The 27,997-nt window shown below is 49.1% G+C and overlaps 1 protein-coding gene across 1 annotated transcript in view; it reads right to left on the reverse strand.

Moving 5' to 3' along the window:
- DIS3L2 (DIS3 like 3'-5' exoribonuclease 2) overlaps positions 1–27,997 on the reverse strand; it is a 267,654-nt gene that overhangs the window by 4,930 nt on the left and 234,727 nt on the right. The window contains exons 16-21 of the mRNA XM_066621078.1: positions 14,878–15,061; positions 13,558–13,644; positions 12,498–12,645; positions 9,898–10,028; positions 7,660–7,764; positions 4,330–4,431 (exon numbers count right to left, since the gene is read on the reverse strand). Of these exons, the coding sequence (XP_066477175.1) occupies positions 4,330–4,431; positions 7,660–7,764; positions 9,898–10,028; positions 12,498–12,645; positions 13,558–13,644; positions 14,878–15,061 (757 nt within the window). The remainder of the gene's footprint in view (positions 1–4,329; positions 4,432–7,659; positions 7,765–9,897; positions 10,029–12,497; positions 12,646–13,557; positions 13,645–14,877; positions 15,062–27,997) is intronic.

Consider the following 27,997-nt stretch of genomic DNA (forward strand, 5'->3'; position numbering starts at 1 on the left):
CCAGGAACAGATACCTGGGATGGTAGTCTTGTTTTGGGTGCCAGCAAACAGCGTCAGCCCAAGGCTGCACTTCTGCACCCACGGAAGTGGCTGTCCACTCTGCGGCAGCATCTGCATGTTGACTCTGCAGGTCCAGTTTTGGGACAGATGTTCCAGGTAGCTGTAGATGCCCATTCAAAATGGCCTGAGGTTTTTTGCACGAAATCTATTGTTGCAGTTACAGTTCTTTGGAGCTTGTCTGCAAGGACAGGTCTGCCAGTCATCTGTGACAAGGGCCCACAGTTAAGAATTCAAGGACCTCATGTGCTGCTACGGTACTCGGCACGTGACCTCTGCATCAGAATCCCCACCCACCAAATGTCTCCAGGTGCATAAATGGAAAACTTATGCAAACTTTAAGATGAGCCCTGAAGTCTGTGTCAGGTGAAAATGGTCCAAAACCCAGAGTGCTTCCTGCTGGCGCACTGTCATGCTGCATGTGCCACCACCAATCAATGACCAGGACCACTGTTAATGGGCAGAAGCAGATGCTCAGGCTTGGACTTGTGAAAGCCAGATTTGCTCCTGCATGTCAGCAATCGAGGACGTGGTCAAGCAACTACAAGGGGACACGGTGCGCCTTGGCACATACAAGTCGACTAAGCAAATGCTGGGAAGTGGTCTTATTGAGCAACCAGCTCTAACTCTCCACAGAGACCCGTACAGGAGAGGAGCCAGCGCTATCTGGAGCGGAATCGCAAGCCGCCCAAGAGATGATCTGTGAACTGCATTGTCTGAGGCGTGACACGTTCTTGGCCTTCCACTTTTGGTGCCTTCTATCTGAGGAGGGAGGATAACTGACATGTGCACTGCACATGTCTAAGGGAATCTAATGTTGAATCTGCTGCTCTGTCATAGTTTCCATACGGTGCTCGTTACTCAATAGAACCTCACTTTATTAACCCGGCCCCGCGCATGCATGTGTCTGTCCCCCATCCATCTTTTAGTTGCTAATAAGATTTCCAACGAACATTTTAAGGCCATAAATTTGGGGATGGTGTGTCAGCCTGCTCTGGATGGGGACGCTGCAGCAGCCCACAGACAGAACTGCATCCTGGCCAGGATTGGTCTGCATCACCCAGCCACAGCGTCTTCCCCCATTCTATTCCGGTTTAGGAAGGAGCGGCTGGAGCAGTTTCCTCGACCCACCTCTACCAGGGCTGCCACATCCCCTTGATTCTCCAGTGCTCCCTGGGGCATCTGGTGGGCCGCTGTGAGATACAGGAAGCTGGACTAGATGGGCCCTGGGCCTGATCCAGCGGGGCCTGATCCAGCGGGGGATTGAAATGAGTGGGAGGAGGCAGCAGCGTAGGGGGCATTTCCAAGATGGCTGCCTTGCCCCCCTTTCCTCCTAGCAAGCACCCTCTGCAGCAGAGCAGACTTGCAACTGTTCCCTCAACCAGCCTCAAAAAGAGCATAAAGAAAACATGAGAACAGACCTTTCAGGCTCTTCCTCTGAACTGTCCCCTAACAGCTGATTAATGGGAAGGAAAGGGATTAAGCAACAAGACCTGTTTGTGCTGCTGAGAGAAGCAAGCGTTGGTACAAACTTCTGGAGTGGATTTCCTTTGTGGCAGAAGCAGTTAGTCTCCTACTAATCTTTTAGCTGTAATGTTGGAAACAGATTCCTTCTGGACTGTGGTCTGGACAGGTGAAGCTCTGTGTCGAGGAAGGCACAAGGAAGTTGCAGCCTTGTGCTTGTTGAGTGTGTGTGTGTGGGGGGGGGGTAAGTATTTTAATTGTGATGAGCTTCTGGCTACATGTCAAGAAAAGTCAGGAGTGGATTTTTAGAAAAACGAATCTACATTCTGTAATTCTATATGAAGCACTTGCCAGATAAGCTCAGGGCAGAATTTTATTTGATCTGCAGGGACTAAGGCTGATGGAGGAGCCAGGCCATCTGTTTTATAAGTCCTCCTTGGAATGGAAATGGGGGAGAAATGGCAGGCTGCCCTTGTTTGGTGGAATTATAATGGTGCTCTACATATTCTCAGAGGCACTCTTTGTATATTCCCACTGGCTAACAGAAATAAACCATGGCTCTGAAGTTTGGATGAGATCTGTGGACGTCAAAGTGTGTGTGCACTTGCTGAGAGACAGACTGACTGATCCTTGGCTAATAAGTCAAGCAGCTATTTATGGACTGCAGGTTGCAACTCCCTTGAGGGAGCAGGGTCAGGGGTTCTCCTGGATGTATAGGTGGCTACTGTGGGCAGGAGTGCTTTTGCCCAGCTCCAGCAGGTGCACCAAACGGCACCTCTTTCTGTTTCAGGTGGACCTGGCCACAGTGACCCGCATGGCAGATGGATGCCTCATAACTGGATTACTGTAACATATGCTTTATGGAGCTGTCCTTGAAGACCCTTCAGCAACTTCAGCTGGAACAAAACACAGCTGTTCGGGTGCAAAGTGGTGCAAGACAACTGATCACATCTTGCTATTGTCATTTCAGCTGCACTGGTTACCAGTGTCTTTCTGAGCACAATTCAAGCTGCTAGTGATGACCTTTAAAGCCCTACACAGCCTGGGGCCAGGATCCCTGAAGGGCTGCCTACCGTCCTGCCTATGAACCTACCTGTCCATTAAGTGGGGAGGAGACTCTCTCACATGACCTGCTGGCCTCCAAATTTGAGCCCTAAAATGTGGAATCTCCTGTCTAGTGCCTTGTGGTTACCTCCCTCCTGGCTGGAATTTCCTGGAGGTCACAGGCTTCTCTGGCTTTCTACAGGCTTCTTCTGTGCTCACCTGCGCTTCTCCTCAACAGCAGGGTAGATATTTTGGAAACAACGACAATGAACTTTGTGATGACTGACAGTTATTCTTATTTCAAAAATGTCTACCCAGCCTTTCTCCCTTGGCGGCCTTGAGGAGGCTGACAGTATTGATTCACAGCAGTGCTTCTACAGAAATGCATAAAAACACAGCAGTGACTAAAACAAGACCAAACAGAGGTAGAGAAGTGGTGTGCCCCAAGCATCTGGCCTGGGACGGGTGCTTTTCAACCTCTTCATAAATGACCTGGAGACAGGGGTGAGCAGTGAGGTGGCTAAGTTTGCAGACGACACCAAACTTTTCCAAGTGGTGAAGACCAGAAGTGATTGTGAGGAGCTCCAGAAGGATCTCTCCAGACTGGCAGAATGGGCAGCAAAATGGCAGATGCGCTTCAATGTCAGTAAGTGTAAAGTCATGCACATTGGGGCAAAAAATCAAAACTTCACATATAAGCTGATGGGTTCTGAGCTGTCTGTGACAGACCAGGAGAGAGATCTTGGGGTGGTGGTGGACAGGTCGATGAAAGTGTCAACCCAATGTGCGGCGGCAGTGAAGAAGGCCAATTCTATGCTTGGAATCATTAGGAAGGGTATTGAGAACAAAACGGCTAGTATTATAATGCCGTTGTACAAATCGATGGTAAGGCCACACCTGGAGTATTGTGTCCAGTTCTGGTCGCCACATCTCAAAAAGGATATAGTGGAAATGGAAAAGGTGCAAAAGAGAGCTACTAAGATGATTACGGGGCTGGGGCACCTTTCTTATGAGGAAAGGCTACGGCGTTTGGGCCTCTTCAGCCTAGAAAAGAGACGCCTGAGGGGGAACATGATTGAGACATAAAAAATTATGCATGGGAAGGATAAAGTGGATAGAGAGATGCTCTTTACACTCTCACATAACACCAGAACCAGGGGACATTCACTAAAATTGAGTGTTGGGAGAGTTAGGACAGACAAAAGAAAATATTTCTTTACTCAGCGTGTGGTTGGTCTGTGGAACTCCTTGCCACAGGATGTGGTGATGGCATCTGGCCTGGATGCCTTTAAAAGGGGATTGAACAGGTTTCTGGAGGAAAAATCCATTACGTGTTACAAGCCAGGATGTGTATGTGCAACCTCCTGATTTTAGAAATGGGCAATGTCAGATGCAGGGGAGGGAACCAGGATGTAGGTCTCTTGTGAGACCTGGGGCATTTGGTGGGCCGCTGTGAGATACAGGAAGCTGGACTAGATGGGCCTGTGGCCTGATCCAGTGGGGCTGTTCTTATGCTCTTAACTACAATTCCCAAGAGGCCTTGCAGGTCTCTTGTTATCTGGTGTGCCCCCTGGGGCATTTGGTGGGCCGCTGTGAGATACAGGAAGCTGGACTAGATGGGCCTGTGGCCTGATCCAGTGGGGCTGTTCTTATGTTCTTAAGCACAGCAGTACTTGTACTTGGCTGGATGGACCACTGGGCTCCCTATCAACCAGACTGCTTCAGCTGCTCTGGGGTGAGGCAGGAGTGTGGGAGGGGCTTTACCTGTGGCACAGCATCCTTCTCGAGGCTCTCTGGCTCCCACATCAGGGTCAGCTGCGGCTTCTTGCCCACCTTCTGGAACTGGAACCCCACCAGCGGCAAAGCCTGCAAGGTGAAGCAGAGCGAGGGCATTGCCAGGACCACACAGAAGCCCGCAGACCTGCATGTGTAGCCCTGCAAGCTGGCCAGGAATGCAGAGGCTCCATGTGGTCATCATGGCTAACAGTAAGCCAGAGGCCTGCTTCTCTTCCTCATCCCTAACAAGAACTGCAAATGTGCTAAATTTTCCAGAAATGACTTTCAGTGGCTGGGCAGTAGTAGGACTTTAAACCTCTGCAATTCCTTGGGATTGTAGCTGGCTTTTTTCCCCATTGCTGATTTTTGAATCAATCGTTGCAGTTAAAAAATCACCCAGCTTCCACAACCTGCAGGCATCCCCAAAGCCCCATCAGAACCCACAAGGTCATATCAATTCAGTATGAGTCAAAAGAGTGCATTTCCTCGAGAGATCTGTACAGACCAACGGAGAGAGCTGCACTGGGGAAAACCACTCTTAGGGAGGCTACGCAGCCCAGACCTTGAAGGTAAGGGAGGGGTGCGCCCTTCCCCTCCCCAATATTTTTCTGATTTCAGCCTTGGTTCCCTGAGCCGGCTCCTAACAAAACTCAACACTGGCTCAGAAGATTCAGAAAAATCCTGGCTCTGAAGAGGTGGAACCTCTTTGGGGGCATTCCTATAATTTGCGGCATTCCTATCTGAAACAAATTGAAGCCAAGATTAAAAAACCATCTCTGTGGTGCAGCCTGGCATTCAGCCACTTGCCTCGGCCCACCATTCCTTCTGGCCAAGTGGGTGGATGAACTGGCTGCTCAAGCTGTTCTAAGGTGTGCATGTGGGCGCATTTTATTAGGAACCGAAATCAATACAAATTTATTTTGTGCCACAGAGAGATCCTTACAAAGCTGTCGGCAAGAAGAAACCCTTCTTGATGAGGCAAGGAGACTGTGACACACAAGCCCAGGGAGGCACTGTCACACTCTGCCCCAACCTGACTGCAGGCCTTGTGATCCATGTAGGGTAAACAGAAGAACCTTGTAACGGGCAGGAGCTACTGCATTGCAAGTGCCAAGAAACTACCAGCATCTCACCCAGCCTCTCTAAGCCACCCTTCCTGAAGGTGAAATGAAAACCAATGTCTCCCCATTTCCTCGTTTTGGAGAGACAAAAGAGTTCACTGTGCTGGATCTTCTCAGTTTTATTACCCAGTTATGAGTGGGTTATTATCCCCCTTGGAAGTTCTGATCGAGGCGCAGATAGAGGTTGGGGAGTCAGAGGACCTCCCTCCTTGGCTCTTCAAGGCAACTGCCTGAAGGATGGTTCATTATCCTTGAAAGCCAAAGCCCAAGGAGACCCCAAGTGACAATTAAGGGAGGCAAATCAGACAGGAGGGGTTGTGGGGTGCTTTGGATGAGAAATGGATGGCAACTCAATAGCGGGCTTCCCCTCATTCCCTCAGCTTTGATTCTGCCCTCAGCCTGCTCCTTATCAAGACCTTTAGCCAATATCAGGCCAAGCAGCGTGCAACCTTACTTGCGGGCACTATTATTCTCAATCTGCATTCAGGTCTGCATGCGCCTTTGCTCACACCAGCCCTGTACAGTGAGTCACTCTTACTCCCCTACAGAAGGAGGAACTTGGGCCAGGAGAGGGGGAACTTGCTGAACACCACACAGCTGTGGAAAGAACAGCAACATCCCTGGACCTTGAGGGACAAAAGAGATGACGGTAGGAGGACAAATTGGGGAGCCACCACAGAAGGACTGCACAGCGTCTTATCCCTTCCCATGAGTCACAAAACCAGAATCAATCATACAAAGCATGATGGGAATTGTGCAGACTGAACACGTTATATACATTTGTAGGCTACAGAAATGGCATTTGTTTCTTTGCCACCGAACTGGGGTGGTCAAGGCACAATTCAAAAAAGTAGCACAGGATCACTGATGACTCATTCAACCACCTGCATTCTCTAAGGGCCAGTGGGACACCAAGAGGTTCCAGAGAGCCATGGGCAAGCCGGCACACACACACACAGAGCCTCAGAGAGAGGTGTGTGTAAAGTTCCTTGCAAAGTGCTTCTCTACCACAAGGAGTTCAAACTGGTGTACATCAGTACGAGAAACAACCAGCCCAGCTCAGCTCTCAGTGCTGCGAGGCTGGAGGCTCTGAGTGCCCCCTCGTGGCTGTTCCTCTTTCAGGGACATCGGAATTGCAAGGGGCTTCCCACATTTGAGGATACGGCATGTTTAGTCTGTTCATCCCTCTTTGCTCCTTCTGCACTACTGGAGCTGTGCCATAGGAGGTGGACCAGGTATAGTCCCTTTGACTTCCTTCTTTTTCCTCTTCCTTCTTTTTCCTCTTCCTTCTAAATCTTACTTCCTAATAATTTCCTAAAATGGTTTCTTCTTCCACCCATCCCTGAATCCCTAAGCTCACTTCCTTAATCCTGCCATTTCTTGCCTCATCTTTCTCTTGAATTAATTTTTTATTCACGCAATTACTTTTCAGCATTTTATGCAGAAATTAATATATTTTTTTAACAAAAAAGTCAGCAGAAAACCTTATTATGCTGTCAATCTTCTGCTGTCAATTGAAGACTTGTCTTTTTCAGCAGGATTTTGCTGCCCTGTTGTTAATGGTGCTGTATTGGCTTACAGCACAATCCCTTGCTTATTCAGAAGTAAGTCCGTTTGAGTTCAATGGAATATACTCCGAGGTAAGTATGTATTCAGCCTCAGTTTCCCTATGATTTGCCTTAAGTTTTAATTGCTGCTTATGCTAGCCATTTTTTATTGTACTGTTTTAATTTTATACATCATAAAACCCCTAAGGATAGGATATGTATTTTAAAAAATAAGAAAACTAAAAATAATTCAAAGTATTAACACACACCTACTCTGCTAAAATGATGCCTGATGGGAACTGGAAAGGTCATGGTGAAGGTGTGCCCAGGAAGGAACCCCGAGAGAGCTTAGCCCCAACACCATGCCCCTTCAACAGACAGGAGAGCAGCACTCAGGTGATCTGCACCTGTAGAGACTGGGAGAAGGGATGGAGCAGAATGCCAAGGGAATCGGCATAAGGAAGCAGTGCAGGGAACACACAGGAGAGGGAACTGCTGAGAGGCCCCAGCGAGTGAGTGAGGAATGGCAATTCCACAGGAAGCAGAGTCTGGAAGCAGCCTCGGGGAGTGGGAAAAAATCTACACTGTCAATCTGAGCTGATTTTTTGGTTGGGCTGAGGACACCTGCAAGACTGGAGAGGAACACTTACGTTGCAATAGATGCGCTTCTGAATCCCAAACTTCAGCACCAGGACGTCAAAAGCTTCACTCAGTACTCCCATCACCATGGCCTCTGACTCCAGAGGACCACACTCCTGCAAGAGACAACCAGAGAGGAAGCGACTGCACGTCAGATACGTATCTACTGCCCCTGGGACAGTCATGACCTGTGGCTTTACAGTAAACAGCCCATGGGTACAATTACCTACCCCGAGAATTCTTAAGGCCAAATGCTGTCTTGGGGAAGAGCTTAGAAAAAGGATGGAAGCAGGAGCATGAAGTGCATGTTCCCTGCCCCCCCCCCCAGCCTTCTTCTGCCATCTGGACATCCTTTCACCCAATAAGGATACACTCCTTATCTCCTGGAAAGAACCTGAAAAACTAATCTCATGGCAGAACTAATCTCATGGCAGAAGAGTCAGAGGGAGATGCTGATGAACTGTTAGGTAGCAGTGTTTGATTCCAGTGAGTAAAATCGGATTACAGCCTAAGTCTTACTGAACACAATGGGCCTACTTCTAAGGTAAAAGACAACTACAAGTCCAGCCTTGTGAAACATGGGTTTGACTCAACACAAATGGCCACTGCAAATGAGAAGGAATGTGCTGATCCCTGGAGAAGGGGAAAAATGCATCCCTTTAAAATCACAGTTTAAAAAACTGCTTTTTACTGTTGCAGAGAGACAGTCATACAAGTGATTACAATTATAACCTAAGTATCCATAAATGTTTCTATCTCAAAGCTGATGAAAAGTGCCCTTAAAGGAAAACAGTCCTTTAATAATGCCAGAGAGGGCAGCAGGCTGACAATCCATCTATCATTCTCTGCAGGCTTCACTCCTTCCTTCCCCCTGAGCACCTGCAAGAAGGTGAAATGGCAGCATTGATCCCTTCTCAATTCTTTCCCCCTTGCTGGAGCTCCTGGTGAAGGGAGGGATCCCTGCTACCTAGTGAAGCCTAAGCTCCTGGAGAGAGACTGATTGACTCTGTGTGCATTTCAAAAGGTCGGCAAGGCTGTTTTTAAATCACCAGAACAAAGAGACTTTGTTTTTTAAATTGATTTGCTATAGTGCATTTTTTGCCATCCATGTGAGTTCCTGGAAGGGAACCCTGATGAATAATGAGTCTCAACCTGTATTTCAAATATCTCTACTGACAGGTTGGAAAGGACTCAGGAGGAGAGGCACAGAGGGACGGAGGATCTAGAACAGTGTTTCCCAAACCGCCGGAATCCATCAGTGTGTTGTGAAAAATTTCTGAAATATTAATTGAAAATTTTTTTTTGCAAGCACCTTGCCCAGTTTGAAGAAAATTGCAGAATTGGAAAATTCAGGTGGCGAGATCGATGTTGTGGCTGGAATGCTAACCTGTGGTATGAGGTCATCTTCATGCCCCCAAATAAAATGTCACATTTTCTGATTTTCTCTAGTAATTGGCAGGCCATAGATCAAGTGCGAACCCAGTTTCAGCCTTTTGCCTGGCCTGGAAGTCCCAAACCGCACATCTTGTTCTCCATTTCAGCCTTCTAGGTACCCTGGAATAACTAACTGTAAGAGGTTTTGGGGAACAGTCCTTGAGCTCCATTTCTAGGGAGAATCTAGCAGATGACTCTAGCAACCTGAGGAGCATAGGATTCAGAGTAGTATTCTTAATAAAAATATTATTTCTTTCTAGATCTCTTTTTTCATCTAGTAAAGCTATGTGGTTGCAAAAGATTTTCATTTTAAAAAGTGGGTCCCAATGCTAGAAAGTTTGGGAATCACTGATCTAGAAGACATGCTTTACAAGGAAAGGTTAAAGAACCTGAGTACAGTCCTAGGTGAAAGTCAATATTTAAGGTAATTTCATTTGGGGTGGGAGGGATGTTCATGCTCTTGAGGACAAGGCAAGACTCAGGAAGCCAGGAGACACATTTGGAAGAGTTCCTCCGGAGAAGAGAGATTTAATGGTCTCTCTCCTGCCTCAAAGGACTGCAAAGGATAGATGGGGCAGACACCTGCCAGCATTTGGTCTTCTCTACTGGGACAGGAAACTGGAGTAGACATCCTTGTTGAGTGGCTCCACTCCCGAAGCAGAGCACCTGCCCTCCATTCAAGCAAAGCAGGGTAAAGACTTGTTGCAGGCAGGATCCAGGAGGCCAAGGAGGAGGGTGGGATAAAAACTCCAGCCCTGCTGGGTCCTTCGAGATTCGCTCCCCCCCCCCATCAGCTAAGGGCCACAGTGCCTCACCTTGACAAAAACTGCAAAAAAGAGATCAGCACTGAGCTCCTGCACCCGCTTGGAAGCCATTTTCCGGTCATTGCAGTGATCTGCCTGCTTCTGAATATCCTCCATCCTCATCCTTGGGGCAGGACCAGAATCTTAAAAGAAACACAATGTTAATGTTACAGGTTGTTGTGACTGCTACAAGAATCGGCACATGCTTGATTTTGTTGCGTGAATGCAGAACACCATCAGCCACAAAATCCCAGAGGAAAGTAATGAAAAGATTATCGGGATTGATAAGAGGAACACATGAGCATCCCAGGTTACCTATACATTTGATTTGAAGAGGGCCACTGCTCAGGAATACGTTTCTTGCATACAGACAGGACCCAGCTCAATCCCCAGCTCCCCCCAGTTCAGAAGGGTCTCGGGAAGCAGTTCTGGAAAAGTAAACACAACTGACACAACTAGGCAAGATGGTCTGATTCAGCAAAAGGCAGACATGCTCTGTGTTTGGGGGGAGGGTATGGGCTCAAGACCACAGAGCTCATGCCCACATCCCACTGTGTTTGTCCTACTACATGCTGCGAACCCAGGTGCTATGACTTTCAAACTCACAGTGACCCATACTGGTGGCTACCAGCAACAGCATAGCCAGACCCCCTGCTGCCCGGGGCAGTGATATCATAATGTCACTTCTAGTTCAGAGGAGGAGCGTGGCAGCTGTGGCACCAGGACGCAGAGTGGCTGTTTTCTTGACTTCTGCGGAGCTGCTGAAGGCCTCTGAGCAGAGCAAACCTCTGTGCTTGGAGGTCTGCAGCACCCTGGCAGAAGCCAAAGGTCAGTCAGGAAGCAGCTTCCCTGGCAGCTGCCAATCTTGGCTGGCCGCACATAAGCGCTCCCTCATGTGACACTCTGCGGTGACACCCAAGGAGGCCCTTCCTCCACCCACGATACCACTGGCTACCAGCTATGATTACCAGAAGCCCGAAGTTCAAGGACTGAACACTGAGAATTCATAACATGATGGCTGTTTATCAGGTTGTCACCCAATTAAAAAAACCTTAATTGATTAATTGCATACGTATTATTTGTTCCATCAATTCATTACATCTACATTGCAAAGGGCACCACCAAGGCAGACGCAAGACAAAGCACCATTTCACAGCTTGATTGTTTCTGAATGCGCCTTGTAGCACTGTATGTTTCCTTATTTTAATTGTTGACTGTTGATTTTTGTCTAGAAATGCAATATTTGCAACAATATTGCAAATAAATAAATATGAGGAAACAAAAACAATAGTTTAAAAGAAGCACATATTGCTTCTGGGTCCGCACGAGTTGCAGAAGGTCTGAGAAGAGACACTCGGGGGTGGCGCCAGCTGCAGTTTCTAACATTATGTTTTCTCGTCTGCTGACCTGTTATGAATTGGAGGCAACCAACATATTGTCATTGGCAACCGTCAGTCTCGAAAGACTATGGTATCGCGCTCTGGAACAGCGTCTAGTGTGGCTGAAAAGGCTGATTCGGGAGTGACAGTCCCTTCCACAACGGGAGCAAGTGCAGTCTGTCCCTGGCCTGTCTCCCTGGCTGTGGGCCTTCCTTCTTTGCCTCTTAGCCTCAGATCGTTGGCCAAGTGTCTCTTCAAACTGGGAAAGGCCATGCTGCACAGCCTGCCTCCAAGCGGGCCGCTCAGAGGCCAGGGTTTCCCACCTGTTGAGGTCCACTCCTAAGGCCTTCAGATCCCTCTTGCAGATGTTCTTGTATCGCAGCTGTGGTCTACCTGTAGGGTGCTTTCCCTGCACGAGTTCTCCATAGAGGAGATCCTTTGGGATCCGGCCATCATCCATTCTCACGACATCGCACGCGAGCCAACGCAGGCGTCTCTGTTTCAGCAGTGTACACACGCTGGGGATTCCAGCTCGTTCCAGGACTGTGTTGTTTGGAACTTCGTCCTGCCAGGTGATGCTGAGAATGCGTCGGAGGCAGCGCATGTGGAAAGCGTTCAGTTTCCTCTCCTGTTGTGAGTGAAGAGTCCATGACTCGCTGCAGTACAGAAGTGTACTCAGGACGCAAGCTCTGTAGACCTGGGTCTTGGTATGTTCTGTCAGCTTCTTGTTGGACCAGACTCTCTTTGTGAGCCTGGAAAATGTGGTAGCTGTTTTACCGATGCGTTTGTTTAGCTCGGTATTGAAAGAACGAGTGTCGGAGATCATTGAGCCAAGGTACACAAAGTCATGGACAACCTCCAGTTCATGCGCAGAGATTGTAATGCAGGGAAGTGAGTCCACATCCTGAACCATGACCTGTGTTTTCTTTAGGCTGATCGTCAGTCCAAAATCTTGGCAGGCCTTGCTAAAACGATCCATGAGCTGCTGGAGATCTTTGGCAGAGTGGGTCGTGACAGCTGCATCGTTGGCAAAGAGGAAGTCACACAGACATTTCAGCTGGACTTTGGACATATTGTTAATCAGATTAATCAGCAAGATGTTGCAGCCCTAATACCTGCTGGGCTTTTCCTACTGCTTGTGGCCTGCACTTGTGCCCTGTGGCTTCTGCCACTAAAAAGAATGTGGAGCTCAGTGGCCCTTTGATCTGACGCAGCACCTTTCTGGGAACCTACCAAGAGAAGCCGAGAGCAGCCGGTGCACCATGATGTCTGGGAAGCGGCGGATTGGTGACGTGAAGTGGGTGTAGAGGGGCACGTTGAGGGCGTAGTGGCAGAAGAGAGTTTTGTCCTCCAGCATCCCAGAACAAAAGTAAACAGCCATCTGGAAGACAAAGGAGCAAATCTGAGCCCACTTGAGGGAAAAGCTTTGCAAGGGTGCTGGGGGGGGGGGAGACCAGGTAGAAGACTAGGCACCTCCAATCCAGAGGCATCACTATCCGTTTGTCAGTTGCTCTCTGGGGCAAAGCTTTTGGAACAGCAAGACCAGGCAAGGATAATGGTAGCATCTCAAGTTCCTACGAGATGAACAGAGTGCCCCTCCTTCCCCTATGACACATCAGTGATGCTTTTCCTGCTGACCCAACATATCTCAAAAGCCGCCATCAAGCACCAAAGAAGGGCAGCTACCTGAGCACTGAGCTCCACTCTCTGGGTCCCTTTTCTCCTTTCCTCTGGATAAAACATCAGCTAACTGCCTTCTAACCCATGAGAAACATGTGCAAACAAACCCAGGAGGGTGAGGCAAGCGAGGCAGCTGCTACCCGCTCTCAAGCATGCATCAGGCAGGCCTTAGGGGGCTGAGCCCTCACCCTCCCTCCCTTTGCTGCACAACATTAGAATTGCAGCCACTGCCCGACTCCACTGGCTCCCAAACCACAGAATGAGCTTCCTGAGAAAGTTTTTTTTGAGGGGGGGGGGCGGGAAATGCTGAAAGAAGTGTAATGGCTGCTTAGTCCAGAAGGCATTTGGCTGATGGGAGTCTTGCTTTTTTCTCTCTTTATCTTGGTACTGCTGAGTTCATCTCACAGGTTTTATATGAGCTGCGCTTGTTCCTGTTCCAGTGTCAAGTTGGGCCAGACTAGGGCAATGCTGCCCAAGTCCAGCCCTGAAACAAGCACTGCCCAGGTGAGTTGCCCAACATGACTGGAGCCTGTCACTGATCACCTCGGAAGGAAAAGGCATTCGAGGGCCGAAGGACCAGCCAATGGGGTGCTGAGACGCCAGCGCCACTTACTTGCATGGGACGAGAGAACATGTTGGTCAGCACTTCCTTCCTGGCATCAGCATACTTGTCCTCTCCAAAGGCCTCCATCAGGCTTTTCTGGAGAGAAGAGACAAAAACAGGTTGGTTTAGTGGAAACGTGCAGCCCAATCCTCTACTAGGCCAACCCATTGCATGGAGCTGTGCCAACGGAGTCTGTGCTGCACGCCGTGGGGTGTGTGGGGAGCTACTAGAAGGCTATCGGTAAATATTTTTACTTACTCTCTTTGTAGACTGCCTGGTTGGCACTGGGTCTCCTTGGACCCATTCCAGCTATACAGCTGGCATAAGTCCAAGGAGAGGAAGGGAGCCTGTCGGGCAGCGAAGAAGGGCCAGCAAACGGTGCAAGTTCTTACCACCCGCATCTAGCCATCCCCTCCTCTGACCCACCCCCAGTTCCTCTCCCTCCCTGAGTCATGAAGTGCCCATCTTGCTGACCTCAATGCTCCATCTTAACATCTGGGCAGGTGCAGGGAGTCACTGGCTGTTTCTGCCAGTGGTGTGATGTTTGTGCTGACACTGGGACTTTTACAACAGTGGATCACAAGATCTGCTGTCGTGCAGGACCACAGGATTGGGCCGTAACAGAATGAGATATGGCTTAGGAAGTCCCTGTTTAAAACTTGCCTTTGCCCTGAACTAAATAGGTAGCCTGAGGCACAGTGGACTCTCTCCCACCTTAGTCCCCAGTCCTGTCGGCAATATGGCATACTGATACTTTAAATGTCCAAGGTATTAGGGAAAGTTTAACCATTTTTTTTTAAAGAAACAAGGATGCTCCACTTTTCTTTGAAAACATGGCAAAGATGGCATTTTGCTGTATTATGCCCAGAAACAGCAGTAAGGCATGGGGTAGTGGAGAGGAAAGGAGACTCATTGGGGTCTCCTGCTCTTCTCAACTCCCCTGGGGGCCCCCAAATGACCAGTCCTGAAGAGGGCTTATATCCAGTGGCTACAAGACTCAGGCAGAAACTGGCCCGCTAAATGCAGTTGTCCTAGTTCAGCACTGGAGCATCAGATGCTCAGAGTGGGATGCATCCAGGCTCTTGGGGTGAACGGACTACAGGTCTGACGTGCATTTTTAAGGGAAATGCCCAGGATGTAGGGACTGCCTGTTTCCCTGGAAAACTGGCCTTTTCAAGGTGGTCTATGCAACTGCAGTTTATTCATCTTTCCCCTGGTTAGCCCAGTAAATAGAGGAAAGCACAGAGCAGGGGCACAAATCACAAGGCACAAGGCTCAGCCAGCCCTCTGGGCTTTCCTTATGACACAGCCTCCCCCCATCATGCTCACATGCAAGGCCCCAGCACTGCTGCAGTCAATCTCCAGGCCCATCTGGCTGCAAAACTCTGTGAGGTCATTAAGCATCTTGGTCTGAGGTGCAGGATGCCGGCGTAGCACGGCTTGCGCTGGGAAGGCACGGTAGATCCGATGAGCAACGGCCATATTTGCCAGCAGCATAAACTCTTCCACCAGCCTGTTGTGGAGAAGTGAAAGAGAGACAGGAGCAGGAGCATGAGGAGGGGTGGACCTTGCTAAGGAAAACAAAGATCATATATTGTGAACGTTTCAAGAGGAGCTGTCAAGGATGTGGAGCAGTTCTCAGGAGGTGCCTGGTCTTGAAGGAACTTGAGCAGTGCAGGACACCTTCCTTCCATTCATGCCTGCCCTTCTTAGCAGGGGTCTGCTGGGCTTTCCTGAAGGCTACTGGTTCTTCTATTCCCAAAAGAAATGCATTTCCACAGTGGTCAGCAACACAAGAGCGCACAGGCTGTATCTGAGTAGGCTCCCCCCCAAAAGCTTAATTGTCTCCCTTCCCCGCTCCCTGGAGCCACACCTTTGCATTTGAATTGTGACCAAATGACAACACGGAGTGGGGAGGGGAACCACACTGCTGAACTCCATACAGATGCCTCCTGCTGAACTATGTCAGTTATGCACAGACATGGGCCACTTTTCAGTTGCATCTCCAAAGAGACCTGCCAGAGCCTAACACTGCAAGTGCTTTCTTGCTTCTTCTATACTAATGCACCAGTTAATATAATCTGAAGTTGGCTTCCTTGGCCCAAAACATCACACAGTGAACATAGTCTGCTATCCACAAAGGGCTGCTTCACACAGACACGCACAGCCTTTAAGATTGGTTCAGCCATGCAAGTTTGTCCTTAGAGGGCTGCACTGTCAAGAGGCAACTGGCATTTGAGCCTCCTCCTGCCTGTGGTTCCAGAATGCCTAAATCACATTCAGTGATGTCCATCATCAAGAGAGGAGATGGAAGACCAGGTAAAGTACACGTATGGTGAACCAGCAGCTCCTGGCAACTGACTTGCATTTATCTCAGAATGTCAGATACGAGGGAGGGTACCAGGAGGCAGGTCTCTTGTTGTCTTGTGCGGTTTTGGTGTCTTGAGGCATTTGGTGGGCCACTGCGATACAGGAAGCTGGACGAGACGGGCCTTTGTCCTGATCCAGCGGGGCTCTTATGTTGTTTTCGACTGGGTGAACTGGCTCTCTTGAAAACCACTGCAATTGAGCTGATACAGGAGCATTCTGCTTTGGGTTGTCAGATCTCCAATGGCCCATTCACAAGGTATCATGTGATGACTGAACCAAACCTAAACTGCTCTCAAAAAATGCTATTGCCTGTCTGGGTACCTCCTCTTTATGATGAGTACAATCTGGTTGAGCTATTGCTTTGAGGCAATGCAAAATCAATCCTTACCCAAAAAGCATTTCTGAGTCTCAAGCAGGAGTGGATCTATGCAATAACCAGCAGATGGCAGTGTCGCTCCCTGTATGGACAGAGGTGTCCAGTAAATTCTTAGCGCCCCTTCTTAAAAAAATAATAATGAAGAAGCCAGGTAGTTGAACCTGCTCTGATCTGCATCTGCTTTATAGAAGAGAAGCATTCAGGAAGACCACAAGCCCACTGGGGCAAAGATCTTTCCTTTATGCTCATGCTATGTGGCAAATTGCTGGTGTGCATTTGATGGCACCGTATAACAAGATGAGAAAATATGACACATTGGATTCAAGCAGCTCTGCAGTCCCAGAGCAAGTAAGGCATTCTCCTGCCTCCGCCACCAGCTCTGAGTGGACCAGGCCACCATTTGGCTTCCAATCATGCTGGATACTATCTAAAATTCGCACCACAGTTTTGGCCAGAGTTCCCAAGTAAACACCAACTCTCAACATACGAGCACCCAGCTTTGCCACTGTCATTCCTGATGCACACAGGCAGAAATCCAGCAAGCAACACTTCCCCACTCATTGCCTCACTGTGCAGAGGAAAAGCTTTTATGTCCGCTGGATTTTTCCTATTCAGATAGTCGCAAAAGGCACAGGAAACTCAGCAGAGAAACACCCTCACCCAAACTGTGGCACGAAGCCTCCCGACAGCAAATCTTTCTTCCAGACACTTGCAGCTGCCCCCTCCTTGACAAGAGACCCCAGTGCTGCCATCTCTGCCTCCTGCTCTCATTTACTGCTACTGATTCATTTAAAAAGTAATTTATCCCATCTTTCAGACAAGATGACCCAAGACTGCTTACAATAAAGCCAGCAATAACAACAACACAGCATATGGTATTTTCAGAGTGCTTTAGCGTCACCTGAGACAGAAACTGCAGCCAATGCTATGCTTGTAGAGAGCGGCCATGGGCGAGGTTGAATCTCAGGTGCAATCCCTGCCATCTCATGAGAGAAAGAGAGAGAGAGAGAGCGCGCGCAGGTAAAGAAAGCTGCAGAGATGTAAGTCAGAGCAGAGAAGACTGACCCTGACTCCATAAAAGTGGTTTCACATGAACAGCAGCAAATTTTGCAAGGCCTCCAAATTTGCTCCGTGATTGTGGTGCTTGTGTGCTGGCAGATCTCTCAGGTTCTCATTGCAGCCCCTTCCTTCAGAATATGTGGCCAAGAGCAACGTGCAGTCCAGAAAGAATCCTGAACTCCTGGTGCTGCTGAGTGTATAAGCCAAGCCGTCAAACTAGGGGCATATGCCTATAGGAAAAATGCTGGGTTCTGCACAGACACCTTTGGTTCGCTGAATCTTGTTAATGGGGGGGGGAGGGGAATGTAGAGACCAGGGTGTCCTTCATTTCCATTGCACTGATTGGGGGATGTTATAGTTGCACTCAGGGGAGAACAGCAGGGACCAAGCACTACAACCAGACCGCTTTCTGCTGAGTCTGTCCCCATCCGTTGTCCTCTGACTACAAGCTGCATGCAAATTGTCTAGGCCCCTGCACAAATATGAAACAACCAGGGTCAACACAGCTGAGTACAAGGGAACTCAGATTTCCTCTATGCACAGAAATAGTGCAACCATTTGTAGAAAGCAACCAAAGGCAGGCCGTTTTTGGAAGAATCTGGAGCTAATGAGAATTAGAGGGGGAGGTTCTGGGGGGCTTTCCAGGTGTGTCTAGAGATCAGGAATGTGAAGAAATCACTGGGGATCAATTCCTAATAATTCAGCCTTCCCAAGAAGAGGTGGGGAGGGAGCCTGACCCTCCTCAAAGTGCTTTACTGTTTAGTGGGCACCAGAAAAGTCTCAGAGACAGTCCTGATAAACAGCAGGAATGTTTGCAAAGTACAGCAGGGAAGTGCCTCAGGTCACTCCAGTAGCCCCTGGAGAAGCGGGAGAGTGGCAGCCAGCTCAGAGCCGGAGAGATTAATTCAGGAAATGCTGCCTTGTGGTTCGGAAAAAAGAGATGGATCATAAGGCAGAGCTGGAGCTGGAGCTGGAGCTGGGCTGGCAGCAAGCGGAGGCCGAGCCGGATCCTGGCCCAGCCGGTCACGGGAGCAGGGGGCGAAGTGCTCCTGCCTGCTGTCCGCTCCAAGGGCAGGAGGGAATTTTGCTGAATGCAGCTGAGCTTGGAGTTCGGCTTGGTGTGTCTGGCAAGCCTGAGTGAGAAGAAAAATATTTCATGGCAGGGGGAAGAGAAAAAAAAACACCAAGGCAGAGACAGAGAGACGGGGCCGTTGGAAGCCGGCTGAATGGATCCCATGTGGGAAGCACTCCCATGCCATCGCTGCAGCTTCCTGCTCTTGAGCCCAGCAAGCCTTGGCTCTCGGCTCTGCACCATGTCCCGCAAGCAGCGAGGCTTGAACTTTTGCCCTTTGGGGCATCGCGGCGAGGCTTCCAGGCCTGCTGCAGGGAGGTGCTGATCGAGCAGGTGCCTGCTCTTGCCACAAGGATCTGGTCAGAGCTGCCGCCCAGGAGGACGGGGCACCCAGGAGAGTCCCCAGCGTGGTGGGCAGAGTCAAAGGGACCAAATGTTTTACGGGTTATTTTTGGCTGCTTGGGTGGTTCAACATATGATTATATTTTGACTGGTCTGGTGCTGCTTTATTGCCTTCAAAGAAACTCAAGAATTCTGGCAGATGGCGGCGGATAAACCAATTTTACATAAATAAAATAAACAGAGCAGAGGTCCTTGGTCTCTGCAGTACACCACATTCACAAAAATTCATTGGGATTAACTGACTCCTGATTTCTCAGCCACTCATATCAAGGAATGACTTCATCCGTGCATGCAAGCAGAGCGTGCACTTACGGTATACCCAAACACAACTCCTTCCCTGCTCTCCAGCTGCCAGCCTGCTCCAGGCTCAAGTCAAGTCCTCAAAGGGTCTGGGAGCAGGTGATGTAAGGGACTGCCTCCTCCCATAGGATCTTGCCTGCCAGGGAGACTCTTTGCTCCTCCTGCCTCCACCTGAGGCACAGTCAGTTCTGTTGAATCTGGCCTGGTCGTGGGCAGTCCCTATTCTGAGCAAATATCTGCCAAGACACACCAGGACTGCTCAGAGGCAAGCCCCCGCTCGCTTGGTTAGCAGCTGGCAAGAGATGTGCAAAAGTTGCATTCAGGGAAAAAAATCACTCTGCTGGTTTCAACCTTGTGAGTCTTTCCTCCTTTAACTATACCTATTTAGCATGACTCTCTCTCTCTCCTCTGCAAACATGCCTCTGCTTGAAACACATTTGCAGGGTGCATGCCTCTGAGGAAGTGCAGAGTGCTTCACCACTGAACATCTGCAGCGTATTCCCATGTACAGTTACAAGGCAGAGAGACTATCCCAGCATTTATTTTATTTTTTTACCAATTAGGCACTGCCCTGCCTCATCTGACAACATGCTCTGAAAATGCCCACCCGGAACCAAGTCAGATCATGATTGGCCTCTGTAGCTCAGCACTGGTGACAGTGACTGGCACTGACTCTCCAGCATTGCTGGCTGGGACTTTGACTAGCCTTACCTGGAGAAGCTCCCAGGAGCTCTAGGGACTCTCTCGGCGCAAAGTGACACTTCCCCCTGCTTTGAGAGGGAACTTTTATAAACTCGCCTGTAGGGTATGTTTTGAGGTGCTTGTGGATGTGAACTGGCTCACAGGTACCAGCCCATAACCCCAAGCCTCCTGCATGTGCAGGATTCCTACTGGGAGAACTCCAGATCTGGGAGAGAGAGTCGACACACCACCCAAGTGGGGGTAATGCGACTCTAAACCAGGAGGCAACTTGTGCCTTCTGCGCTGCCCTCTGAGCTGGATTCTAAATTGCTGAGGGAGAATCAGCCTGGCTTCTGTAAGGGTAAGTCTTGCCTCACGAACCTTATAGAATTCTTTGAAAAGGTCAACAGGCATGTGGATGCGGGACAACCCGTGGACATTATATATCTGGACTTTCAGAAGGCATTTGACACGGTCCCTCACCAAAGGCTACTAAAAAAACTCCACAGTCAGGGAATTAGAGGACAGGTCCTCTCCTGGACTGAGAACTGGTTGAAGGCCAGGAAACGGAGAATGGGTGTCAATGGGCAATTTTCACAATGGAGAGAAGTGAAAAGCGGTGTGCCCCAAGGATCTGTCCTGGGACTGGTGCTTTTCAACCTCTTCATACCTGGAGACAGGGTTGAGCAGCACGGTGGCTAAGTTTGCAGACGACACGAAACTTTTCCGAGTGGTGAAGACCAGAAGTGATTGTGAGGAGCTCCAGAAGGATCTCTCCAGACTGGCAGAATGGGCAGCAAAATGGCAGATGCGCTTCAATGTCAGTAAGTGTAAAGTCATGCACATTGGGGCAAAAAATCAAAACTTCACATATAGGCTAATGGGTTCTGAGCTGTCTGTGACAGATCAGGAGAGAAATCTTGGGGTCGTGGTGGACAGGTTGATGAAAGTGTCGACCCAATGTGCGGCGGCAGTAAAGAAGGTCAATTCTATGCTTGGCATCATTAGAAAAGGTATTGAGAACAAAACAGCTAATATTATAATGCTGTTGTACAAATCGATGGTAAGGCCACACCTGGAGTATTGTGTCCAGTTCTGGTCGCCACATCCCAAAAAGGACATAGTGGAAATGGAAAAGGTGCAAAAGAGGGCAACTAAGATGATTGCTTGGCTGGGGCACCTTCCTTATGAGGAAACGCTGCGGCTTTTGGGCCTCTTCAGCCTAGAAAAGAGGCGCCTGAGGGGGGGACATGATTGAGACATACAAAATTATGCATGGGAAGGATAAAGTGGATAGAGAGATGCTCTTTACACTATTACATAACACCAGAACCAGGGGACAGCCACTAAAATTGAATGTTGGGAGAGTTAGGACAGACAATAGAAAATATTTCTTTACTCAGCGTGTGGTTGGTCTGTGGAACTCCTTGCCACAGGATGTGGTGATGGCATCTGGCCTGGATGCCTTTAAAAGGGGATTGGACAAGTTTCTGGAGGAAAAATCCATTACGGGTTACAAGCCATGATGTGTATGTGCAACCTCCTGATTTTAGAAATGGGCAATGTCAGATGCAAGGGAGATTACCAGGATGCAGGTCTCTTGTTATCAGGTGTGCTCCCTGGGGCATTTGGTGGGCTGCTGTGAGATACAGGAAGCTGGACTAGATGGGCCTATGGCCTGATCCAGTGGGGCTGTTCTTATGTTCTTAAAACAAAGACCCCAGACTTGTGCCCAGCTTTGTGTTTGAAGCCACTTTGAATGTCCACTTTGCCTGGCTGACCAGCCTGCTGAAAGGCCATTTGGGGTCTTTATGCAGCAAGCAACTGCAATTGCCTTGAAACAAGCAGAGCCGAATAACGGAGGGGGGAATCCACTTCCAAAAATTGCTCAATCAGTTCTCAGTTTGAACTGTTAACACCCAGGCTCCGTGAGGAAGGCACAGCCCCAGCAGCTTTCCCTGCTAATGAAACAAACTCTTCCTAATGCAGAGGTCTAATGTGCTCACTGTTTGCAGGAGCAGCTTCCCAGCAAGGTACGCCTGGAGCACAAGACTCCAGCACCACCCTGAGGAAGACAGGGTCAGAAGGAGACAGGCAGGGGTCTGTGAAAACTGGTAGGAGTCCTGTAGAGTGCCAAGAGTCCAGCCCTGGGCAATGGAAAGTCCTATCCAGGCCACGTTGTTGATTACTACTCAGGGACTCTCATACTGGACATGTCATGCTGCCTTGGGGAGTACAGTTGGTTTATCCAAAATAATCCTATCCTACCTTTCAGTACCATCGAAGGGACATCCAAAGCAGCTCAGTAAAAGAGTTAAAACAATAAAAGAAATAGGCAGCAAACAAGAAGCCCCAAGAGATAAAACAGAGGGAGGAGCACTGCACCTACTGGGCCAAGGCAGGAACCACGACACACAGTGACACGGAACCACCAGTGAAAAGCCTGGCAGGCAACAGAAATGGGCTCTGCCACTTGCCTCAAAGCCAGGAGGGAGCTGCATTGGAAAGGCGCAACCACCCACCAGGGGTCTTCCAACATTCTCAACGCCTAATGTGACTCAGTGCAGCACTGATGAGCACACTTGTTCCTTGGGTGCAAGAGGGAGGGACAATCCCAGCAGACCCTTGTGCTGCTGGCAAGATCTCACTCTAAGCAATATAAGTGAGATGTCAACCTTCTTTACTCACTCACAGGGAGGTGTGTTAGGGTGGAGGATGATTCCAGTTGTGCCCTCCACATGTATGGAGCCTTCTGGGTCCCTGCCCCGAGCGGCTCACAGGCTAGGAAGAGTCACAAGGGAGGCAGCAGAGGAAGGGGTCTGGGGAGTACTGGGAGGAACCCCTTCAGTGGCACCTGCAAGGTTCCCGGTTGCTCCATGCAGCGGAACAGAAGCACCACACGTCCTGAATGGGAGAGGGTGGGGGCTGTGGCACGTGGTCCGCCTTCAGTCCAGTTGCCAGGGCTTGAGCGCAGTGCAGTTTTTCTTGGGCAAACAACTATTGGCAGTGCAACAGCCACAGCAGATTTCATGCAAGTGATCTACTACAGGTTAAAAGGAGAGGAAAGACGGAGAAGCCGATTGAGCAGCACAGTCACTCCTAAAAAGCTAAGGCCTTTTGAGTAAAGCCACGCGGAAGGTCCACAGGGCCACTGTAACAGAATCCCATTAAAGCACACTTAGCACAACTGGGGCCACAGGCAGGAGGGCACAACGGACAAGTGCTCCACAGAGGACCACTCTGACGTTTTAATTAACTTGACAGGGCTGCCCAACCGATGAGCTGCCAGAAAAACAGTTTTAGCTTAATTCTAACTCAGCGTGTTCTTCCTTCAGGTCTGCTCTGCTTTGGTTCCCCCCATCTCCAATTCACCTTGATGGTAAAAGTGCAGCAGGTTTTCATTCCCTCAGCAATTACCACACTGAGTGAACCTCAGAGGCAGATGGCCCAGGTGGCCTGGCTGGCTGGCTGCCACAGGATGGGAACACTGGTGTGTCGTAAACTTAGGGGGGTTTGGGGTGCTCAGAGTTCTTGGTTCTCGAACCCTAAAGCCCTCAAGGCCCCCCTGTCCAGTAGTACTGCCACCACCCTGTATGTGCCAGTGCCTCAGTCCAGGGACACTGAGACCCTCTAGGCTTAACTCTATCCCTTGCAGGCACTGAGCTCTTTCTCCAATTAAAGCTTCAGTCCTCAAGTTACTAGACCTCAATGAGCACTTGGTAGCTTGCTGAACAGCTAAGCAGGATTCTGAACCTTTGTCCCCAACAGACAATGAAACAACTTAGTAAAAGAGATTTTAGTTTATTAATGGTTGGCAACCTTCAGTTTCGAAAGACTATGGTATAAGCCTATAGCACCCGGTATTCCCAGGCAGCCTCCCATCCAAGTACTAACCAGGCCTGACCCTGCTTAGCTTCCAAGATCAGACGAGATTGGGCATGTGCAGGGTACATAAGGTTACATAAGGCAGCAAATGCTAGAGGCATAAACATCTAGGAAACATATCAGCAATAAAATAATAAAGCTAGCTGGCTATCTCTATTAATCCCTCTCTCTCACCTGGGTCAGTTACTCTTGTAGACCTTTTAGCCTCAAGGCTACCTATGAGGCCAGGTGCCCATGATGGACAATGGAGCTCACAGCATGCAGGATGTTGCACCCAAAAGCTCTGTTCAAGAAGGAACACGCACACCCCTTGGGGCACTCACTATTATACCTCTTATGCTAATAGTGCTGAGGTGACTTCATACTTATTTAGACTGTCTAATCGGAACTCTTGAGGACAGAACCTTCTTAAAGTTGGCCTGGTTGGCCCCCCATAGTTCTTTACCCCTCCCACCTGGAGATCCATAGCTGCATTCCATCACACTTGATCAGGATCAGGCTCCTCTCTGTCTCCTAAGGTGCTAACATTCCAATGGGTTGTAATTCTTGTTGTCTGCCCTTTCTGGTCAGCAAAGGAAAGACAACAATCTTTTTGTTTATTTACTCACATTCTTGCAGCTAGGAACTGCTAGCCACTTCTCCGTTACTGACTTAGTTTGGTTCAGGCTTCTACTACCCACCTAGGCCTAACATGTACATATTCATGACATGGTGCCAACTCCATGGTGTCCCTCTGAATCCAGGAAGAAGTCATGCACGTGGGGCAATGCCGACATTCTCCCACTTCCATTCCCACTTTGGTTATGTTTGGATGGGCTTCAGTCATTTCCACAAAGTAGCAGAAAAGGGCCACCCTTTGTCTTTGGAAATCCCCCCCATGGGGTTGCAAATAGAGAGGGAGTCACAACCAGCTCACTGGTCTTACATTGGAAAGATCTGGTCAAAGGATTGAGACATACAAAATTATGCAGGGGATGGACAGAGTGGATAGAGAGATGCTCTTTACACTCTCACATAACACCAGAACCAGGGGACATCCACTAAAATTGAGTGTTGGGAGTGTTAGAACAGACAAGAGAAAATATTTCTTTACTCAGCATGTGGTTGGTCTGTGGAACTCCTTGCCACAGGATGTGGTGACGGCATCTGGCCTGGACGCCTTTAAAAGGGGATTGGATAAGTTTCTGGAGGAAAAATCCATTACAGGGTACAAAACCTCCTGGTTTTAGAAATGGGCTATGTCAGAATGCCAGATGCAAGGGAGGGCACCAGGATGAGGTCTCTTGTTATCTGGTGTGCTCCCTGGGGCATTTGGTGGGTCACTGTGAGATACAGGAAGCTGGACTAGATGGGCCTGTGGCCTGATCCAGTGGGGCTGTTCTTATGTTCCACATGACAAGTCACTGGTTGGGTATCTCAAGATACCCCCACTTTGCAAACATTTGGTTTGCTCATCTGTGAAGAGAGAAGGGTATTAACAGCGCAGGCAACCAATTAATATTGACACAACACCTGGCAAATGCAAATAGGAAGTTCGTTAGGGGACTGGCTGATCTCCCAACTCTGTGCCAAGCTTGCCAGGCTGCCATTTCAAAGCAGGAATATCCCAGGGAGCCCCATTCAGAGTCGCTGAAACACCACTGCACTGAGGAGGCACCTGGGACCAGCTCCCAGAAGACTGTGGAGAGTGGCTGCGCTTCCATGAAAGCCTTGACCTGCTTGCTATGCAAAGGAGCTCGCTAAGAGCTGTCCCAGGATCCCAGAGGATCAACAGGGACTGTCAGGGGAAGGGACTGCAGAAAGTGACAGACCTTGACAAGGACATAAAAAATCCAAAGTGGTGTTTGGGGGCCATTTGGAAGGCGAGCTGCAAATTAAGTCTTAAACTGATAAAATTAAGGCAGGGGAAACAAACTTGTAAAACAGTTGGTGCTAAGGGGGTAGCTGGAAGCTGACTCTGTGCACCAGGCCTGCGTTACCACAGCCCAGTCAACCTCAGCCAGAGAAACTGTTTTGTATCTTGCAGTCAACTCTTGCGTGTCGAAAAGCTGGCTCCGGGAACTCCTCTCTTTGCCAGGGAGCAAGCGACTCCAGGACTGCGAACAAGCTGCAAAGGAGGGCTGCACCACAGCGTGCCAGGAGGTGCTGAAGCCTCCTATGTAAACCAGAGCAGGCAGCAAAGCCAAACTGTGAGTGAATAGCCCAACCCTCACACTTGTCGTGCCACGGCCATATGTTTCCTATGCCATAAGAACATAAGAACATAAGAACAGCCCCACTGGATCAGGCCATAGGCCCATCTAGTCCAGCTTCCTGTATCTCACAGCGGCCCACCAAATGCCCCAGGGAGCACACCAGATAACAAGAGACCTCATCCTGGTGCCCTCCCTTGCATCTGGCATTCTGACTTAACCCATTCCTAAAATCAGGAGGTTGCGCATACACATCATGGCTTGTACCCCATAATGGATTTTTCCTCCAGAAACTCGTCCAATCCCCTTTTAAAGGCGTCTAGGCTAGACGCCAGCACCACATCCTGTGGCAAGGAGTTCCACAGACCAACCACGCGCTGAGTAAAGAAATATTTTCTTTTGTCTGTCCTAACCCGCCCAACACTCAATTTTAGTGGATGTCCCCTGGTTCTGGTATTATGTGAGAGTGTAAAGAGCATCTCCCTATCCACTCTGTCCATCCCCTGCATAATTTTGTATGTCTCAATCATGTCCCCCCTCAAGCGTCTCTTTTCTAGGCTGAAGAGGCCCAAACGCCGTAGCCTTTCCTCATAAGGAAGGTGCCCCAGCCCCGTAATCATCTTAGTCGCTCTCTTTTGCACCTTTTCCATTTCCACTATGTCTTTTTTGAGATGCGGCGACCAGAACTGGACACAATACTCCAGGTGTGGCCTTACCATCGATTTGTACAACGGCATTATAATACTAACCGTTTTGTTCTCAATACCCTTCCTAATGATCCCAAGCATAGAATTGGCCTTCTTCACTGCCACCGCACATTGGGTCGACACTTTCATCGACCTGTCCACCACCACCCCAAGATCTCTCTCCTGATCTGTCACAGACAGCTCAGAACCCATCAGCCTATATCTAAAGTTTTGATTTTTTGCCCCAATGTGCATGACTTTACACTTACTGACATTGAAGCGCATCTGCCATTTTGCTGCCCATTCTGCCAGTCTGGAGAGATCCTTCTGGAGCTCCTCACAATTACTTCTGGTCTTTACCACTCGGAAAAGTTTGGTGTCATCTGCAAACTTAGCCACTTCACTGCTCAACCCTGTCACCAGGTCATTTATGAAGAGGTTGAAAAGCACCGGTCCCAGGACAGATCCTTGGGGCACACCGCTTTTCACCTCTCTCCATTGTGAAAATTGCCCATTGACACCCACTCTCTGCTTCCTGGCCTCCAACCAGTTCTCAATCCACGAGAGGACCTGTCCTCTAATTCCCTGACTGTGGAGTTTTTTCAGTAGCCTTTGGTGAGGGACCGTGTCAAACGCCTTCTGAAAGTCCAGATATATAATGTCCACGGGTTCTCCCGCATCCACATGCCTGTTGACCTTTTCAAAGAATTCTATAAGGTTTGTGAGGCAAGACTTACCCTTACAGAAGCCATGCTGACTCTCCCTCAGCAAGGCCTGTTCGTCTATGTGTTTTGAGATCCTATCTTTGATGAGGCATTCCACCATCTTACCCGGTATGGATGTTAGGCTGACCGGCCTATAGTTTCCCGGGTCCCCCCTCTTTCCCTTTTTAAAAATAGGCGTGACATTTGCTATCCTCCAATCTTCTGGCACTGTGGCCGTTTTGAGGGACAAGTTGCATACCTTAGTCAAGAGATCTGCAACTTCATTCTTCAATTCCTTAATAACCCTTGGGTGGATGCCATCAGGGCCCGGTGACTTATTGATCTTTAATTTATCAATGAGGTCTGAAACATCTTCTCTTTTAACCTCTATCTGACTTAACTCCTCGGTTAGGAGGGGCCGTTCGGGCTGCGGTATCTGCCCGAGGTCTTCTGCCGTGAAGACAGATGCAAAGAACTCATTTAATTTCTCTGCCATCTCTAAGTCTCCTTTTATCTCCCCTTTCCCTCCCTCACCATCCAGAGGGCCAACCGCTTCTCTGGCGGGTTTCCTGCTTCTAACATATTTGAAGAAGCTTTTATTATTCCCCTTAATGTTGCTGGCCATGCGTTCCTCATAGTCTCGCTTGGCCTCCCCTATCACCTTCTTACATTTCTTTTGCCACAGTTTATGTTCCTTTTTATTCTCTTCATTAGGGCAAGAC

The sequence above is a fragment of the Tiliqua scincoides genome, chromosome 3 (assembly GCF_035046505.1).
Source record: "Tiliqua scincoides isolate rTilSci1 chromosome 3, rTilSci1.hap2, whole genome shotgun sequence".
Lineage (NCBI taxonomy): Eukaryota > Metazoa > Chordata > Lepidosauria > Squamata > Scincidae > Tiliqua > Tiliqua scincoides.